This window comes from Eleginops maclovinus, chromosome 4 (assembly GCF_036324505.1).
Source record: "Eleginops maclovinus isolate JMC-PN-2008 ecotype Puerto Natales chromosome 4, JC_Emac_rtc_rv5, whole genome shotgun sequence".
NCBI classification, from domain to species: Eukaryota; Metazoa; Chordata; class Actinopteri; order Perciformes; family Eleginopidae; genus Eleginops; species Eleginops maclovinus.
Window position 1 is genome coordinate 2,306,750 of NC_086352.1, and position 19,246 is coordinate 2,325,995.

Below are 19,246 nucleotides of genomic sequence, written 5' to 3' on the forward strand. Positions count from 1 at the left end.
TCTATGCAACTGAAGAGAGGAGTAGTGAAAGACTAGGAGTAATAGGAGTATATTCTGCTGCAATTTCTAGGGGGCTTTTTCCAGGGAAATACAGGATAACCAGGTTCAACTTCTGTATTAAAGGCCACATCTGGATGAAAGGAAGCAAGTGGACAATGATTAGCAAACAAAGAGTCACATTCTTGTTAATCAAAGAGATCTAAGATGAGGAGAAGGATGGGAGGGATAAGAGGAATAATAGTAAAACTAGTTCAACAGTTCTGCATTGTACAGCAGGAAGGACAGCTTGGCTGCCATTCTCCTGTCTCCCACCACCTCCACAGTGTCCAGAGGCCTCCCCAGCACAGAGCTGGCCTTCCTTATCAGTCTTTTCAGTCTCTTCCTGTCAGTCCAGGATCCAGGAGGTGAGGAGGTGATCCATCTCCGGGAGCTGCAGCTTGTCTCCCAGGAGTAGGGGCTGGATGGTGTTGGAGAAATCAAAGATCCTCACACTGCCCCCAGCCTTCTCCAGGTGGGAGACGACCTCTGCAGCACGTAGATGACGGCGTCATCCACCCCGATGTCAGGCTGATAGGCAAACTGCAGTGGGTCCATCGTTGGTCTCACAAGGGGCCGAAGGTGTCCAAGGGCCAGCCTCTCCAGGGTCTTCATCAGCTGCGATGTTAGTGCCTCCGGCTGGTATCTGTTGAGGTCCTTGGGGTGGGGTCTCTGGCACAGGTACCACACAGGATGTCTTCACAGTAGATGTACCCTATATTTCCTCAGGCTCAGGTAGAACAGAAACTCCTCAATCCCACACAGCTGGTCTGGGCTGGATGTCAGGAGCCTCGAGCTGATGCCATCTGGACCCGCTGCCTTCCGCGCCTCACACCTCTGCAGCTCCCTCCTCACCTGGTTGGTGAGGACCAGTTGGTATGCTAATGGTTTGTTTATTAAATTATGATGGGAAAACACACCATAAAGACAATTCTGCAGAAACACAATGTGTGAAGTCCTCTTTTTCAACACCAATGAAATATTTTACTGAGTAAGCAAACGGACATAATCTGATCAAAACCCTCGTGTTTCATTTCAATGGACTGTAAAATGTGGAAATACTTTAACCACTGCAGAGAGAAACCCAGCAGAACCAAAGATCTCATAATTTACATTGTATTTAGAAACAAAGGTACAATTACTGATAAGAACAATCAAACATGTCTTTAGTGTTTCTGCAATGGGTTCAAGCTGTCACACACATTCCTGTTAATGAACCTTAGTGAGGTACGGACACATTCACAGGGAGAGTGAGGACCACCCTTTCTGCTGCTAAACTTAGAGAGATCAAATTCACACACACACACACACACTCACACACACACACACACACACACACACACACACACACACACACACACACACACACACACACACACACACACACACACACACACACACACACACACATCCAGCACAAGGCACTTTCTACGCTGTTATTGACGTTCTTTTGCACTAATGCAATTTTACTGCAATATGTTCATCATTCAAGTGACTGTTATTTTGTATAGTTGTGCCTTTATTTATACCTCTTAATGTGGGCATACGAGGGGGGGTGGGGGGGTAGTAATCTCATCATCACTCAATGGTCGTTGTAAATCTGTGGAGTGATGAGGCCGAGCCTACACAGCAAACTAAACTATATGCTGCTTCTAATAAACACATCAAAAACAGGTGAGGTGTCTGACTGAAGTAGATATGTGTCTCAGTTGATTGAGTGTGTATATATAGATATGTACCACAGAGGATGCTGCTGCAGTACTCTAGTCTGGATGATGTACCACAGAGGATGCTGCTGCAGTACTCTAGTCTGGATGGTGTACCACAGAGGATGCTGCTGCAGTACTCTAGTCTGGATGAGATGAAGGCATGGATCAGGGTTTCGGCAGAAGGAGAGGGATGGGCGGGGACGGGATTTTTTGATGAGGCTAACCTAATCTCATAAATTCATGGCATTGATGTAACAGGAACACAGAGAGATGTAGGTATGAACCGTTGTGATTAACACGATTGAACACAATCGTGTTAATCATAATAATAATCTGATTAATCACAAGTTTAAAACTCGAGTACTAACTTGTGTTTTGGTGGGAGCTAAAATAGATACACATGTGATGTTGTAATAAAGAAATACATGAGAAATTCATCAAAACCTCAACTTAAGACAACTTCTACTGACAGTTACTTACAATAAATAAGACTCATATACTTCCAGACTCAATCAGTCATTGTATTATTGATCCATGTTCCAGCCACAGGGCAGGAACTCTTGATAAGAGATCAAAAGTGTGCAATGAGCTCATCTGTGTCGCCTATGGGGTTGTGTTGATGCAACTGAAGATCAGTAAGACAGACGAGAGAAGAAGACTGCTGTAAGATAGTGCGTTCATGAATTGGTGACATAAAGCACCCCCCCCCCCACGGACAAAAACAGTGAGTGCAGGTTTACAGATGTTGATGAGAGGAATTGTGCAGAAGTGTTTTCCTGTGCCGCTGTTTTCACAAACACACAAACAATCAGTGAATAATGAAGACGGCTCTTTATTTACTTTAAATGACAACATTCAACAAGGAGTTGATTTTGTGGGAAACATACGAATGACATGCATTACTTTAGAGCTGCCGGCAGAGCATGAGATCAGCCTGTTCAAAAGAAACACCTTCATATTTGCATGAGTTGCTTTTAAAATACTATCTGTACCATATCCTGCAATCTCTGTTGATTAAAGGTTATATTCTACAATTAAATCCAAGTTTAAATTCAAAAAGGGGAAAAGATACGTCTTTATTTTGTACCGTAACAAAAGTTTGCATCAATAAAGTTAAACTAACATTTATAACTCAGACGCTTCCTTTTGAAATGATCTTAAAGAGCTTTTCTAATGAGTGTTGGATATTTAATGTAATCCAACCTATTGTAAATGTATCATCAGCCAATTTAGAGCCAATCAGAGGGTTTTAGTAGATCTGAAGGTCTGCTAAATAACACGACCTCTCAACCAGTTACACTTTGTCATGGAAAGGCAATACCGGTAACCTCAGTGATCCAGTCTCTGTATTCACAGAGGTCCATAGCCATTCCTGGTGTATCACAGGCATATTTACCACCACGAATATGCACTCCGTAAATCCTGCGGTTGAACACCACTCCTCCACCAGAGTCCCCCTGAGAGAGAGAGATGGACAAAGAGTTCAGCACAGACTTCTGCTTCCTTTACTGGAATAGTTGGTTAGTATTAACTAGTAAATGAGACCAACTCACGGGACTTGTATCCACGTTATCTCTTTTGTAACAGAAGACCTTATTATTGTTATAGTAATTTGGAAGCTTCAAAAGTGGACAGGCTCCGGCCACACAAGCAACGACTGTGGTGTCTGCACATTGGAGGGTTGGTGACGAAGGTAAGCCTCCTAGATGACATAAAAAGGTGTGTTTTAATACATGTTTCACTGATCTTTTACATTCAAACACATTTTACTGGCAGATTCATGTTTCCTATGTATGTAGATGTGTTTCAACAACATCTCCACCTTTCCTGAACACCTAACAGCTGTTACTAACTGCCAGCCGCTCCATTGGCCGCATCTCAACCATTAAAAGCCAAATCCCACCAGAAAGAAACGACCTGTTTTCCATGACTCCAGAAACACTGACCATATAACAACAGAATAAGAATCATAATAAATCAATATAAATATATTGGTTGTAAATGCGTTATGTTTTATTGTTAAATATGAAATTACAAAGTTTAAAATAACAAACTGAAAACTTGAAAAGAGAACTCAGTGTGAATCTCACCTTTTTTACCATCTGCTTGTGCCGTTGAGGCTCCATGACCTGCAACCTGAACTGTAGCTCTTCTGAAATACAAGAACAAGACATGTCAGCCGTTAATCTGGGTTTGAGATCCTTTGGAGTTTAACTTTCTGACTTATTAAAGATCACAACTCACAGTGCAGGACGGCTGCTACAGTCAGGAAGTGTTGCTGTAGGAAATCCTGGCTCAGGGGCCGGTAGCCTCAGCAGCATGATGTCATGTCTCCAAAAAAAAAATTTGCTCTTAATTTTAGGTGGTACTGTGATAACAACTGTTTTTACTTGGGCGCCTGGATGCACACGTAAATGTGCTGTCACCGTCCTGCAAATTAACAAAGTTTAAAGAGTGACATCAGTAAATGACAGCAAAAGCATCAGATGGTAATTGTTGTAAGCCACGTTTATTTATAGAGCACATTTAAGACGCTGGTGGTTATTTAAGATGAATACAACCTAAGGGTATCTTAGTTCTATTTTTGTTTCATATCGTTATTTTTCTTTTGCAGATTGAATGTATGTACGTATTAAAGTCAAACTGTCTCACCACCCTGCCTCCACACAGTGAGCTGCAGTCAGAATCCAATCCTGACTGATCAGAGTTCCGCCACACAAGTAGTTATGATTCCCATCATTTGATGTCAACCTCACATGGAACAGACGGTCAGCAGCATTACAAACACCACCTCCGATGATTCTCTTCTGCAGATCCACCACTCTGCTCTCTGCCACACCTGCAAGAGAAAACCCACCTCCAGGTGACTGACAGTGAGAACAGTGGCTGTTGTAGGTGGGGTTGGGGGGGGGGTTACTTTACAAACACTAACTAGTGACCCATAAAGAAATACTATCAGTAACTTACTCTGAGTATCAACATATCAAAGTAATGTAACCTGATTACTTTGATACTTTTGGATCAGCTCAATATCTAATGCAAATAAATCCAAGAGGAAATACAAATCACTGAGATGTTTCTTACTGAAGGGTTTTATGTTAGACAACAGATCAATAAGACCGTAGAAAAGAAGTAACCGAGATATTTAGCATCAGAAATTATTGTATTTCAAGAAGCATATTCAGGCAGCAGCCTAACACTGAAACTCATGAGCACATACTGCAGTTTTCACACACACAGTTAAGCTCACGCACTCTTGTATGAGCATAAAGGTTCAGCTGCTGAATTAAAAACAGAACAAATGAACCAAAGCAGCTTCAGCCCCAAAACCCCCTTTCTTTATTTACTGGTTTCATAATCCAGGCCTGATCGTAGAGGACAACGTTTTCCCTCGAGAGAAACTTTGGTGAAAGTCAGCAGCAGGAGTCTAAGTGGGGGCTGATACTCACCGGCCAACAGCAAAAGGAGAAGACCTGTCATCATGCCAGCCATCTCTGCCAACGCCTGCCCTCCTGGTGCCACAGTGGAGCTCTTTTCAATCCCTTCACACTGTCCTGTTGGCCCTCCAGCCACCAATCACCTCAGGAAGGTTTATCAACACAACCCCATTGGCTACACAGATGTGCCCATTTGCACATGTGATCACTTATCAAATGCTCCTGCCCTATGGCTGGAAAATGGATCACAAATACAAGGACTGACTTCACTGTGTCTTCAAGCAGCTGCGTATTATTAAAGTCTGAGAACATATTAGTGAGAGCTGGCCTTAAGGGGACGCTTTGACTGGAAGGAATTCCATCTGAAGCAATGAAGTGAGCATGTTGCTGTATAGCTGTACAGCAGGCTCTGCATCACTCTGCATTTGACCCCTTTAAACCAATGAGATCCTTTGGTGCGCAGCAGACATACGTACAGTTGTTTCTTCAGGTTCAGACTATAAGCTTTAAACAAAAGTCATGTGCTCCGAAATGCTGTTCAATGATTGGTCAGACATTAAGCGGGTCGAACGCAAATCCCGGCAATTCCTACCGTAACTCCACCGTGGAGCATTGGGGACCAGTGAGGTAAGCAGTCACAAAGCAAATATAGCCTAGCTTGTGTTTATGGTCGTTTATATCTCAGTGAATTAATAAATGCTTTCAGAATAAATGAAAGCTTGACCCAATGGGCTTCTTGTCCACCTCTTCCCCTCCAGAGGACTCGGCCACATCTACAGGGCTCACTATGTGTTTCCATATTGTAGAGGACGTAGCACCAAATAGATCTGCCTGTAATATCAGGGGAGCTCCCTTTTCTGTTTTGTTGACGGAGCTTTTTGAACACAACACTGTTCAACGCTCCGGTTAAATCCATTCAGCTCCAGTCTTTCACTGAAGATGTTTAAGCCCTCCGTGTTCTTGTGATGTGTAAAGACTACGCTTCCTATGTTTTGGTGCGGACTGCATTCACACCAGATGAACCGCTCCAGAGTTCACTAGCAAGCGGTCCGACACCACCTCTTTTAGGCGGACCAGAGTCCGGTTGTTTAGTTCAGAGGTCTCGGACCGCGTTCACACCAACCCAAACGAACCGCACCAAGGGCTGAAACGCTCCAGGGTTCGATTCAACCGGACTATAGAAGGCTGGTGTGAACGCGGCCTCAGAGATCCGTTTCTTTCATCAGACAAAGGGAATAATAACCAGGTACCTTGGGCTTTCTGCAGAGGTACGTGTAAAGTGAAGTAAAGTGAAGGTTGAGTATCACTGGTTTATGTGTTTAGCAAAACCAAAGCACTAATTCTGCAGTTTCTTTATTTGAAGTAGAGGACTCTTTATTCAATATGTGATGAGACAAAGCTGTGTGTGTGTGTGTGTGTGTGTGTGTGTGTGTGTGTGTGTGTGTGTGGGAGGGTGGAGGCTGCTCTCAGCTCTGTTCTCACAGACAGAGCTCTGTAACACGTCAGTGCTGCTACAACTAAGAAGGGGGAACTGAATGTGAACTGGACTCTGAAGCAGAAACCCTGAAGCAGTGTTACGGTGAGTTACTTCATCTTTATTTTGACTTGCTCAAAATGTGTGATCTTTGGCTCTGCCGGGTTCCTCTCTTGAGTCATTAGAGTATTTCCATATGTAACTGTCCATTGATTGAGACAGGAGCTTTCTGATCAGATACGTCCCTTTGCTTACTCAGTAAAATATTGAATTGGCTTATGAAAACAGAGGACTTCACACACTGTGAGGTTATCTGATGAATTTGCCTCCTGGTGTGTTTGCACATCGTAATTCAATAAATGAAACGTTAGCAGTACTACGGCTTCTATGTATTGAATCCAAATGCCAATTTCAATATTACTGCCTCGTTGTAATCCATCACAGAGACCTTTGCGTTCTCTGGTTTATCGCAGAGCGCTCCTCTAACTGAACTACTATCTTATTCTCACTTATTCTGCTCTTGCTTAGAGCTCACGTGCTGAAATGAACTGCTCATAATATTCCCACATTAGGTAATTTTCTGTGTTGGAAGCTAAAGTCTTATATTACAGTCCACCTCTGAAGTCAGAATAATAGTCGGTGTGGACATGGATTAGTTTGGAGGAGTCAAATAAAAAGAATGATTAGAGAAAACAAGGAAAGAGAGTGACGAAGAGGAAATAAAAGGGAATGAAAAATCATAAACATGTTGGCAGCACTTTGCTCAGTCTTTATCCAAAGTGCATTCTGAGGGCAATGCTTTTTAAATGAACCCGTAAACACACAAAAGATATAGCACATGACACACAAGACTTATAATGAATTACAAATGTCTCATGGATGCTCCGTCATAAAGTACAGGTGGACTGATGGGGCTCCCTCTACCCCCCCCCCCCCCACACACACACACACACACACAGCCCATGTATGCCGGAACAGTCCATGCATTTAATATTTGCTCATATATGCATTTGAATTATCACTGCATATGAGGTGTTTCCCACCAACGCAGAAGAGAGGCTTTAGATTTGTCTTGTATATGATTTCTACATCACATGTCACTTGTGAGACGCTTTTATCCAAACAGACTTACATTCCACACCGTGGACTAACCCCACAGGAGCAAATTGGGGTCAAGTGTCTGGCCCAGGGACACAACGACATGCTGACTGCAGTGGGACGCGAACCAGCGCGCCCCGATCTGAAGATCTCATGGAGGGTTATTACAGTTTGTGTGTATTAGCATGAATGTACATGTGTATGTACGCGGGCTCCTCCTTGTACTGCATGTGTATGTGAGGTTTTACAGAGACAGTTCTGAAGTGAGTGAGAGGGAGATTCAGTTTGTTCTTCATCAGTATTTAAATAAAACAGATTCTGACTGAAGGAAACCGAGCTCCTACTATGCTGTGTTTAACCTTTGACACGATTATGAGCTATGAAACTGCAAATCACAGATCAGTACCTGTACAACATATCAGAGATATTACTCTGAAGGGACCAATCAGACAAGGGCTGCTTTCACTGTCGCTACTTTAAGTACATTTAGAGGAGAGTACTTCTACTTTCACTGGAGGAACATTTAGAATACTTTCACTGTGACAGAGTATTCCTACACTCTGGTACTTCTACTTTACTCAAGTACAAGACCTGAGTACTTCTACTTTACTCAAGAACAAGATCTGAGTACTTCTACTTTACTCAAGTACAAGATCTGAGTACTTCTACTTTACTCAAGAACAAGACCTGAGTACTTCTACTTTACTCAAGTACAAGATCTGAGTACTTCTACTTTACTCAAGTACAAGACCTGAGTACTTCTACTTTACTCAAGTACAAGATCTGAGTATTTCTACTTTTACTCAAGTACAAGACCTGAGTACTTCTATTTTACTCAAGTACAAGATCTGAGTACTTCTACTTTACTCAAGTACAAGACCTGAGTACTTCTACTTTTACTCAAGTACAAGACCTGAGTACTTCTATTTTACTCAAGTACAAGATCTGAGTACTTCTACTTTACTCAAGTACAAGACCTGAGTACTTCTACTTTTACTCAAGTACAAGATCTGAGTACTTCTACTTTACTCAAGTACAAGACCTGAGTACTTCTACTTTACTCACGTACAAGACCTGAGTACTTCTACTTTACTCAAGTACAAGACCTGAGTACTTCTCCTTTACTCAAGTACAAGATCTGAGTACTTCTACTTTACTCAAGTACAAGACCTGAGTACTTCTACTTTACTCACGTACAAGACCTGAGTACTTCTACTTTACTCAAGTACAAGACCTGAGTACTTCTCCTTTACTCAAGTACAAGATCTGAGTACTTCTACTTTACTCAAGTACAAGACCTGAGTACTTCTACTTTACTCCAGTACAAGATCTGAGTACTTCTACTTTACTCAAGTACAAGATCTGAGTACTTCTACTTTACTCAAGTACAAGACCTGAGTACTTCTACTTTACTCAAGTACAAGATCTGAGTACTTCTACTTTACTCAAGTACAAGACCTGAGTACTTCTACTTTACTCAAGTACAAGATCTGAGTACTTCTACTCCTGTGTATCAGCTGAAGGCTGTTGCTGTAGAGCATAGAGTATTCCTAAAGCCTCACGATGCTTTTCAGTAGGTGTTAGATAATGAGTGATGTAAGACGCCCCCACTGAATAACTGATTGAACCCCCCCCCCCCCCCCCCCTCTTTTTGCTCTGTTGGTAAATTACGCTGCTAAAATTAATGGATCAGTTAATCGGGTAATAGGTAATGTAACCTCTGATGACCCTTCTTTCCCTGTGTGTGTGGCTAAGGTCCACTCTGTTTTAGCTTTCCAGGCTTTTTGTTCCATTCTGTTCATCTGTCCTGTAATTACGCGTGTTTGGACTGCAGTGTGTGTGGGAAGAGGATCTAACTGGTGCGAAGATAGTGTTTAATAAAGTCAGAACATGAAGGCACTCAATTATACACAAACCATCAGTGTGTGTACAGTGGGGCAAAAAAGTATTTAGTCAGCCACCAATTGTGCAAGTTCTCCCATTTAAAAAGATGAGAGAGGCCTGTAATTTTTATCATAGGTACACTTCAACTATGAGAGACAGAATGGGGGAAACAATCCAGGAAATCACATTGTAGGATTTTTAATGAATTAATTGGTAAATTCCTCGGTAAAATAAGTATTTGGTCACCTACAAACAAGCAAGATTTCTGGCTCTCACAGACCTGTAACTTCCTCTTTAAGAGGCTCCTCTGTCCTCCACTCGTTACCTGTATTAATGGCACCTTTTTGAACTCGTTATCAGTATAAAAGACACCTGTCCACAACCTCAAACAGTCATACTCCAAACTCCACTATGGCCAAGACCAAAGAGCTGTCAAAGGAGACCAGAGACAAAATTGTAGACCTGCACCAGGCTGGGAAAACTGAATCTGCAATAGGTAAGCAGCTTGGTGTGAAGAAATCAACTGTGGGAGCAATTATTAGAAAATGGAAGACATACAAGACCACTGCTAATCTCCGTCGATCTGGGGCTCCACGCAAGATCTCACCCCGTGGGGTCAAAATGATCACAAGAACGGTGAGCAACAATCCCAGAACCACACGGGGGGACCTAGTGAATGACCTGCAGAGAGCTGGGACCAAAGTAACAGAGGCTACCATCAGTAACACACTACGCCGCCAGGGACTTAAATCCTGCAGTTCCAGACGTGTCCCCCTGCTTAAGCCAGTACATGTCCAGGCCCGTCTGAAGTTTGCTAGAGGGCATTTGGATGATCCAGAAGAGGATTGGGAGAATGTCATATGGTCAGATGAAACCAAAATAGAACTTTTTGGTAAAAACTCAACTCGTCGTGTTTGGAGGAGAAAGAATGCAGAGTTGCATCCAAAGAACACCATCCCTACTGTGAAGCATGGGGGTGGAAACATCATGCTTTGGGGCTGTTTTTCTGCAAAGGGACCAGGACGACTGATCCGTGTAAAGGAAAGAATGAATGGGGCCATGTATCGTGAGATTTTGAGTGAAAACCTCCTTCCATCAGCAAGGGCACTGAAGATGAAGCGTGGCTGGGTCTTTCAGCATGACAATGATCCCAAACACACCGCCAGGGCAACGAAGGAGTGGCTTCGTAAGAAGCATTTCAAGGTCCTGGAGTGGCCTAGCCAGTCTCCAGATCTCAACCCCATAGAAAATCTTTGGAGGGAGTTGAAAGTCCGTGTTGCCCAGCGACAGCCCCAAAACATCACTGCTTTAGAGGAGATCTGCATGGAGGAATGGGCCAAAATACCAGCAACAGTGTGTGGAAACCTTGTGAAGACTTACAGAAAACGTTTGACCTCTGTCATTGCCAACAAAGGGTATATAACAAAGTATTGAGATGAACTTTTGTTATTGACCAAATACTTATTTTCCACAATCATTTGAAATAAATTCTTTAAAAATCCTACAATGTGATTTCCTGGATTTTCTTTTCTCATTCTGTCTCTCATAGTTGAGGTATACCTATGATAAAAATTACAGGCCTCTCTCATCTTTTTAAATGGGAGAACTTGCACAATTGGTGGCTGACTAAATACTTTTTTGCCCCACTGTATATGTCACACACACACACACACACACACACACACACACACACACACACATGTTTAATTATATTCCTAAAACTAACTGTTGCCCCGCATAACCTCCATGTTCTTGTTTGACCTCTAGTCTGTCGTTGTGTGTATGCAAATCTCCATCTTTGCATACTATACGTGTGGACTGTAGAAGGCAGTCCTCTGAGAATGCGTACGTGTCTGCATGTGCTTGCTGATTATTGATCCAGCTCAGGCTAATCTGTGAGCTGCTGTCAGTCTTTGGAGGTGGAAGACAGATGAGTCGGGGGCGTAGACGCTGCGAATCAGTTAATTGTACGGCAGCGGAGGAGGTGGGCTCCCCGGGGGAATGATGGATGGTCAATCAGCTGATGTCGATTATTTCTTGTTCTGAAGTGGGATCATTCAGGACAAAAAACAAACGTATACATGTATCATGCGTCTGGTAAAATGGCATCGGCTTTGAAATGTTGGTAACTGTAGCAACACAGATCCCTGTGCTTTTTGTGTGTTTGTCTTCTAATACTTAGAGAATATATTCACCATTTGAGATTGAGCTTCTGATATAAGTACTATTTTCTTTTTACAGTCAAGTCAATGAAGGTCAAGCTTATGGAAGCATTTTATTCCACATGTGTTTCTCCATTTCACGACTGGATGTTTAACATGTTGTCTTTTGTGACTGTATAGGCACACTGCAGACTGTAGTGAGTTACAATCCCACTGAATCCAGAATCCATTATGTTAAAGTCGCTTTTTAAACATGGCAATCTTTACCATCCTTCAAAGATATCTGGAGCTTGTTCGTCGCTTTTGGGCAGGGCAGCAGCTTTAAATGTTCAGGATGCAGGCTGGGCGTGTAACCCGGAGACAGTTTAGTGAAAGCATACGAAAAAACTAAACCAATGAGATGCTAAAACTCTCAAAGATAACATTTGTGTTTCCTCCGTTTGTTACCGACTTACAGACTTACATCAAATGGATGTCAGAACAGCATATTTACATGCCCCCATCCATTGTGAGGTATTGATGGAGCAACCTGAAGGATTTGAGGTGGAGTCAAAGCTAGGGGAGAAATGAGTGCTGTAAACTTAACAAGTCACTGTGTGGTCTGAAACAGTCAGGACGAAACTGGAATAAAACGCGGCATGATTTCCTTCTTGAAAATGGTTTTGTGCAGAACTCGGCTGACTATTGTGTTTACAGTAAACAAACTGGAAATGAGAAGGGGATAGTGATTATTTGGGTTGATGACCCTCTTATTGCAGCAAGTGATGGTCAAATACTCGAAAGTGTGAAGGAAATGTTGGCAGCTAAATTCAAAATGAAAGATCTTGGAAAACTTAAACATTTCCTAGGCATTGATTTCACACAGAACAAGGATGAGGTAAAAAGGAACCAGAAAAGGTACATCACAAACATCCTGGAGAGGTTTGACATGACTGACTGCAAACCAAGATCAACCCCATGTGGAAACAAAATCAAATTTGACAACGAAGGTGAATCTGTTGATCCTAGAAAGTATGGTGAAGGGGTTGGCAGTTTGATCTATGTAATGACAAGTACTAGACCAGACTGAAGCTCTACTGTTAGCAAGTTGTCGCAGTACTTATCTGAACCAAAAGAACAACATTGGGTTGCAGCAAAGCATGTGTTGAGATATCTAAAGGGGACTGTGAATCAGGAATGATGTTACAAGAAAAATGATGTCAATCTTAAACTTGTTGCATATTGTGACGCAGACTGGGCCGGAGACCAGAATGACAGACGAAGCGTGACTGGGTACTGTTCAGTCTATCTGAGACTGGGCCCATTATTTCCTGGAAGTCTCAGAAACAGCCCACAGTGGCTTTATCCACATGTGAAGCAGCATATGTTGCTTTGGCAGCTGCTACACAAGAACGTGTTTATCTTGTGAACTTACTGAAAGGAATGGACTCTGAATGTGAATATGCACCAGTGATCATTTATGAGGACAATCAAGGTGCGATTGCTCTTTCTAAACACCCTGTTTGTGGCCAAAGGTGCAAACACATTGACATTCGATGTGACTTTGTCCGATCAGCACTCAGTGATGGAAAAATAACTCTGATTACTGTCCAACAACAGAACTGGTGGCTGATATTTTAACAAAGCCTGTAACTAAAATCAGAATGGAAAATGGAAATGTATGATGTGTCAACCTAAGAACAAGTGGGGGTGTTGAATTACACTGATGTGAATGTTGTTGTTTACTTCCTGTTGTGGGTGGAGCTACACACCGGTGTGCAATTCCAATAAATGGCCAGGCCGCTCTGGGGAGAGCTGTGTGTTTCCTGCAGGCCAAATGTGATTGAAGGCTGCGTGTGGTTTTTCCTCCGTTTGTTACCGGCATTTGTAACCCTTTAGCGATGGCAGCTCCAACAACAAGTTTATGAAAGTCTTTATTTAAGCACAACAGATTGCAGTAGGTCATCCTCTCCGGAATCCAATAGACTTTAAATCCAATGATTTCAAAGTGTTTTTGAACCTTTCCGCTCAGTGTTAGCCTTCACAGATCGCTGTACCGTATTCCACATTGAAGAAAGCTGAATTAACTGATGATTTTTAGGCCAACAGTCTGCACTTATTAAAGGTAATAGCAATACTTTGGATATATTGACAGGCTAAATGTTCACCCGGCAGATATTTGTGTGAATGGGTACCTTGTGGTCACATCTGCAGGTTGTTTACACTGCGGCTGGAAACACTATGAGGTAATTACACGGGCGTCAATAGAGGAAGCTGCCCTGTAACCACCGTGTAATCATGAAGAGGCCTCTCACACGCGTCCGCAATACTAAAGCATAACATTACTGACCGCCTTTATTAAATACAACCATTGAAATGTATTCAAACCCTGAGTGGCTGGCTGTGAAAGATTCTGCATCCTTTGTCTGGTGGCAGAGATGGGACCTGTTAAAGCTCCTTAAAATGCTAGACGGATTCTCTCCTGCAGATGTGTGAATTAGGCTCGGGAATTACAGGTACATTAACTGCATTCCCCTTCAGACAAATAATCTGATTACTCTTACATTTCTAATAACATTATGGATTACAAGCAGGATTACAGTGTTAGTACAAACCTAAACAGAGCCTCTAGTGTGTGTTGTGAAGGATCAGCTGTTACTCTCCTCGGTCAGCTGTTCTGTTCTGTAGGATCAGACTTTGAGTGTGACTCTATACGCCTGCTGCCCGAATCTGCTTAATGGTATCTTCATTTTTTTCTTCCAAATTTAGACTTTTCGGAATCATTTTCAAAGAATTGTTTAAATATTCAGATTTTTTTTGTTGAGAAATTCTCAATTTTTCTTCCAAATTTCGGCTTTTTCAAAATTCTAACTTATTTTTAAAAAATTACTTTGTCAAATGTTCGACAATTTTCCAAATCTCACTTCTTTAGTTTGAGAGATTTGTGAAATTCAGCATTTCAGTTTTGGGCAAAAATGGCAACACATTCATCAACAGCAGCTGACTTTAAATACTTTGTGTAGTTTCACTGACATCTCTAAACCTAGTATCTGCACCAAGCAGATACAGAGTCTGTACACACACACACACACACACACACACACACACACACACACACACACACACACACACACACACACACAAACAATATATATGTCACTGTGTCCAATCAGCCTCCTTTATGACTCTGACTGAATGAGTCCTTGATTTGCTCTGTTCGAGGCCTTTCGGGCCTTTGCGTGACCTTACGTCTCCATGGCAACATCTCCCAGGAAGTTTTTCTCCCAGCCGACAATAGAGTGGAGACAAAAGCAGACAGGCATTCTGTAGAGACAGATTGCCTGTCTGCTCTATTGTGAGAGTGGGAGATTAGAATGGCAGGTGTTGTGCTCCACATCCTGGAAATCAGGAGAACATACATGTGTGTGGGTGTCCTTGTTTTAATGACAAATGAGGACCATTTTTTGATAACACACCTTTTTATCAGGACGCTCTTAGAAATCTCACTACAGTGTTCCAGACCGCCCACCTTAAAATGACACATTTTTACAACATGAAGTGTGTAGGTGTGTTGGATTTTGCTCATCTGCAACTACGCCGTCTAGTGTTCAGCTTTGGAATTGGGTCCTCTTTCATTTAATCATGTTCAGGTTCCGCAACTACTTATGGTATTACCTCTATACACATAAACCATATACACGTGTGTGTTTGGATGCAGCTTTCTGCATAATTATTTATATAGAGTTGAATATATGTGCTATATGTACAGTATATATTTCAATATGTCGTAGGAGTTGCTGTTTTTTTAGAGCTTATTAAACGCATCAAATTGACATTTATTGAAATTGCAGTATTTTGTTGGTGGCATAAAGTTTCAGCATACTTTACAGGACAAACTGAAAATCACCCTGGTTGTTAATTTGAACACAGTTTGCATCCCTCTCTTGTTGCTGTAGTATTTATCCTCTCTGAGTTTTTTCTCAGATGTTATACCTCATCATTCCTGATGTATCCCACAGTGCTGTTAATTGATCCTCCTGCTTTGGTTCTCTCTTCTCTCACATCCCCATTAATGCACTTAAGTCCAGGTTGTGGAGGACAGGCTTCTGTTATTTTACCCCATCGCTCGGTGCACTTTGTTCCTGATGCACCACCAATTATTAACCATCGCTGTGAGGGATGGGGGTGTGCCTGCGTGCTGCGTGGTAGTTATTAAGAACCCGGGATGGCTTCATAAACATGTCTCGTACTAATAGAACTGAATAGGTCGTGTTCTTGTTCCGGTGCAGGCTTGTTTTTGTTGTGACGGAAGGAGAGTAGTTGATTAGCTGTTTAGTAGTCTAGCTTCATTGGTCAGAGATTGGACCAAACTTTATAGACTTATCACTCACACTGTCACAGCCATTTAGCACTACATGCATATCCTGATTTTAATTTGATATATTGTTATATGGCATTTTATATCCATTCTGGAGACACAATTGTATGGCCTGTGCTCTATTTCTGTGTTTGCTTATGTGGGATTCTTTGCTATATTCTAACAGGTCTTTTTCTGCACGTAAGCTAAGCTCTGCACACTGTGTGCATGTGTCCACATTTATTGCAACACACCAATTGATGATAACTAATTGTGTTTCTCTGCAGGGCCGTTGACCTGTCACTGATGGGTTCTGATCAGCTTTCGTTGCCTCATTATCCTTAAAGCCTCCATGGAGCTCATCCAGGCCTCCCAGCTGCCTCAGGAAACCTGGATCACCAACTCCCATTTCCTGCTTCTCTCCACTCCTTCTGAACCTTTCCTGGACTTCACCCCGAGTGACGGCTCTTTCCTCTCCAACAGCAGCTGCCAGAATGACACCAAACCAGAGCCTGGATCCCTCCCTGGCTTGGCGGGAATCTTCATCCCTCTTATCTACGGGATAGTGTGTGTTGTTGGCCTCGTGGGCAACACTCTTGTCATCCATGTTGTCGTCAACTACACCAAGAACGAGTCGGTCACCAACATCTACATCCTGAACCTGGCCATCGCGGACGAGCTCTTCATGCTGGGCCTGCCCTTCCTGGCGGTGCAGAACGCTCTGCTCTCTTGGCCCTTCGGCTCGCTAATGTGCCGCGTGGTCATGACCGTGGACGCTATCAACCAGTTCACCAGCATCTTCTGCCTGACGGTGATGTCGGTGGATCGCTACCTGGCCGTGGTGCACCCCATCCGGTCTTATTGGTGGCGGCGCCCCCGTGTAGCGAAGGCCATCAGTGCAACGATTTGGGCGGGGTCGTTCGTGGTGGTGCTGCCGGTGGTGGTGTTTGCAGACGTGCTGAAGGATGACGGTAACTGCAGCATTGTGTGGCCTGAGCCGGCTGAAGTGTGGAAGACGTCTTTTATAGTTTACACCTGCACCGTGGGCTTCTTCTGCCCCCTGCTGGTCATCTGCCTGTGCTACCTGCTGATCGTCATTAAGGTTAGTGTACACACACACAGATGAGTGAAATGAATAACCTCATCCTGTATCTCCCAACTGAAGTGTTCTTACTTGGATATCCTCAGTTACTTACCATAGAAACTAGAAGCATATCCTTTATGAATCACCTAGAGCTCCAGATTTCATCATCATTTTTTAACAACACCGTTATTTACGTGGTAGTGACGTGCATGTCCCTGAAGTTCTTTAGCTTTGTAACTGGATTCTTCTTTCCAAAACGCACATTTCCTCTGAAGTTTGTAAGCGAAAAAGCTATTACTGACCCTCTCAGTCAATGTGTTGACCAATCAGTGTTTTGGACTTATAATAACTTGATTTAGCTAAAGCAAATCAACGTCAACAGGTCCTTTACATGGATTAAGAACAGGCTGTTGGCGTGAATAAAGTGAATGGTTCTTTGAAGAGAAACCTATCCATTGATATATCACAAATAGGATGTGACAGCATATATTCACTAAGAATAGATCAGATATACTTTATTGATCACAGTATAACACATACAAAAAGTGAACATGCATTGACAGACCAATTTACCAAAACAAGGTATATAAACATTTTGAAGTTTGAGTCAGAGTGTTAGAGGAACTGCACATTCTTCATGGTTGTTTGACGGGGAACCCAGTGGGACATCTGGATAAAGTAAAATACCTTATAGAAAAGGGTTTTGAAGTGTCTTTTAACCTGTGTATCTGTATTTCTCTCAGGTGCGCAGCGTTGGGAAGCGGGCGCAGGCCACGTCCTCTCGCCGCAGGAAGTCGGAGCGTAAAATCACCAGGATGGTGGTGGTGGTGGTGGCGGTGTTTGTCCTCTGCTGGCTGCCCTTCTACGCTCTGAACATCATCAACCTGCTGGTGGTCCTTCCTGGGGACTTCAGGGGGCTTTACGTTTTTGTCGTTGTGCTGTCGTACGCAAACAGCTGCGCCAACCCCATCCTGTACGGCTTTCTGTCCGACAACTTCAAGAGGGGCTTCAGGAAGGCCCTGTGCGGCGCGTCTCGCCGGGTAAAGAGCAACGGCACGGAGCCGCAGCGCCCCACAGAAGAGTGGGGCGGCATCGTGCTGCAAGTTCCAAAAAGTGAAGGGGTCGTCAAAGTGCAAAGGAAAGACTGCGGTGAAAAACAAGAAGAGGAAGTCAATGACACAGAAGGGGCTATTCAGATGAGTGAAATATGCAAAACGGAGCCAAATGGAAACCACAGCGGAGACTTAAAGACTCAGGCGGAGAACTCGAGTGTCAAACATGAAGCAGAGAAAGGTTTGGGCTTCGACCCGGCAGAGGGAGCGTCCTCTATGATCAGTAAGATTAGGAACAGGAAGTCACAACCTGAAGAAAGCCCGGACAATAACTCAGTGCTAGAAATCAGCTCTCTGTAACAGGATTTTGGTGCATGGTATTTAACGTGTTTCAAAGAATATGAGTTGCATCTTTGTTGTTGTCTCACATTTGTGTTAAGCCCGTCAATGTTAGTTGCAAAGATGTATTATTTGTGAGTGGGAAACAAAACAAAGTCCAGGTGTCACACAAAGAAGGTGGTCCCAGATGTTCCCCTGCATCTTTGTCTTTGTAACAGGATTTTGGTGCAAACTGTTTGAAGCGTTTCTCTGATATTCAGACGACTGCTAGGGGATTACAGGTTAATCAGTGTCAGATAATGGGGAGTACATATTTTATAATATAGTTTAACAGGACTGGGCTGACTGAGGGGAAGGTGGTATAGCAGCAATCCAGACTCAGTCAGTGTGTTAATCAAAATGGGCTTTATTCACCCAACTCAAAAACAGCCTGGCTGCTAACCTTCTTACCTTCTTACAAAAACGTATTCTGCTCCCTCCATGTGCCAACCCAAACTGTGGCTCTCCACACCTGCTCCCAGTACTGCTAATTGGGAGAGGGTGGAGCCACCTGTTGGGGATGTAGGTGCCTCTGCCAATATCCGTATTGTTTTGACAATGTCTAAAATAATGTCTTTATTTAGGCATCATGTTAA

General features: G+C 43.0%; 2 protein-coding genes across 2 annotated transcripts; one reads left to right on the forward strand and one right to left on the reverse strand.

The window, feature by feature from the left end:
• Positions 1–2,561: 2,561 nt before the first annotated feature.
• LOC134862775 (trypsin-5-like) lies at positions 2,562–5,396 on the reverse strand. Its single transcript, XM_063880861.1, has 6 exons — positions 5,195–5,396; positions 4,398–4,584; positions 3,990–4,175; positions 3,836–3,897; positions 3,299–3,447; positions 2,562–3,202 (listed from the first exon to the last, which is right to left on the reverse strand). Exons 1-6 carry the CDS (start codon positions 5,235–5,237, stop codon positions 3,050–3,052), a joined length of 780 nt encoding a protein of 259 aa, XP_063736931.1. The 5' UTR covers positions 5,238–5,396; the 3' UTR covers positions 2,562–3,049.
• Positions 5,397–6,714: 1,318 nt separating this feature from the next.
• On the forward strand, positions 6,715–18,880 carry si:zfos-169g10.2 (somatostatin receptor type 5). The gene is made up of 3 exons (XM_063880816.1): positions 6,715–6,761; positions 16,424–17,238; positions 17,964–18,880. Exons 2-3 carry the CDS (start codon positions 16,489–16,491, stop codon positions 18,630–18,632), a joined length of 1,419 nt encoding a protein of 472 aa, XP_063736886.1. The 5' UTR covers positions 6,715–6,761; positions 16,424–16,488; the 3' UTR covers positions 18,633–18,880.
• Positions 18,881–19,246: the final 366 nt, after the last annotated feature.

What these genes read in the sequence shown, in the direction of transcription:
- LOC134862775 (XM_063880861.1), bottom strand. Translation starts at nt 5,237, where the DNA reads ATGGCTGGCATGATGACAGGTCTTCTCCTTTTGCTGTTGGCCG. An exon ending in ACAAGCAGATGGTAAAAAAG is followed by an intron (nt 3,448 to 3,835) that starts GTGAGATTCACA and finishes TATGTCATCTAG; the next exon opens with GAGGCTTACCTTCGTCACCA. An exon ending in ATAACGTGGATACAAGTCCC is followed by an intron (nt 3,203 to 3,298) that starts GTGAGTTGGTCT and finishes TCTCTCTCTCAG; the next exon opens with GGGGACTCTGGTGGAGGAGT.
- si:zfos-169g10.2 (XM_063880816.1), top strand. Translation starts at nt 16,489, where the DNA reads ATGGAGCTCATCCAGGCCTCCCAGCTGCCTCAGGAAACCTGGATCACC. An exon ending in ACCTGCTGATCGTCATTAAG is followed by an intron (nt 17,239 to 17,963) that starts GTTAGTGTACAC and finishes TATTTCTCTCAG; the next exon opens with GTGCGCAGCGTTGGGAAGCG.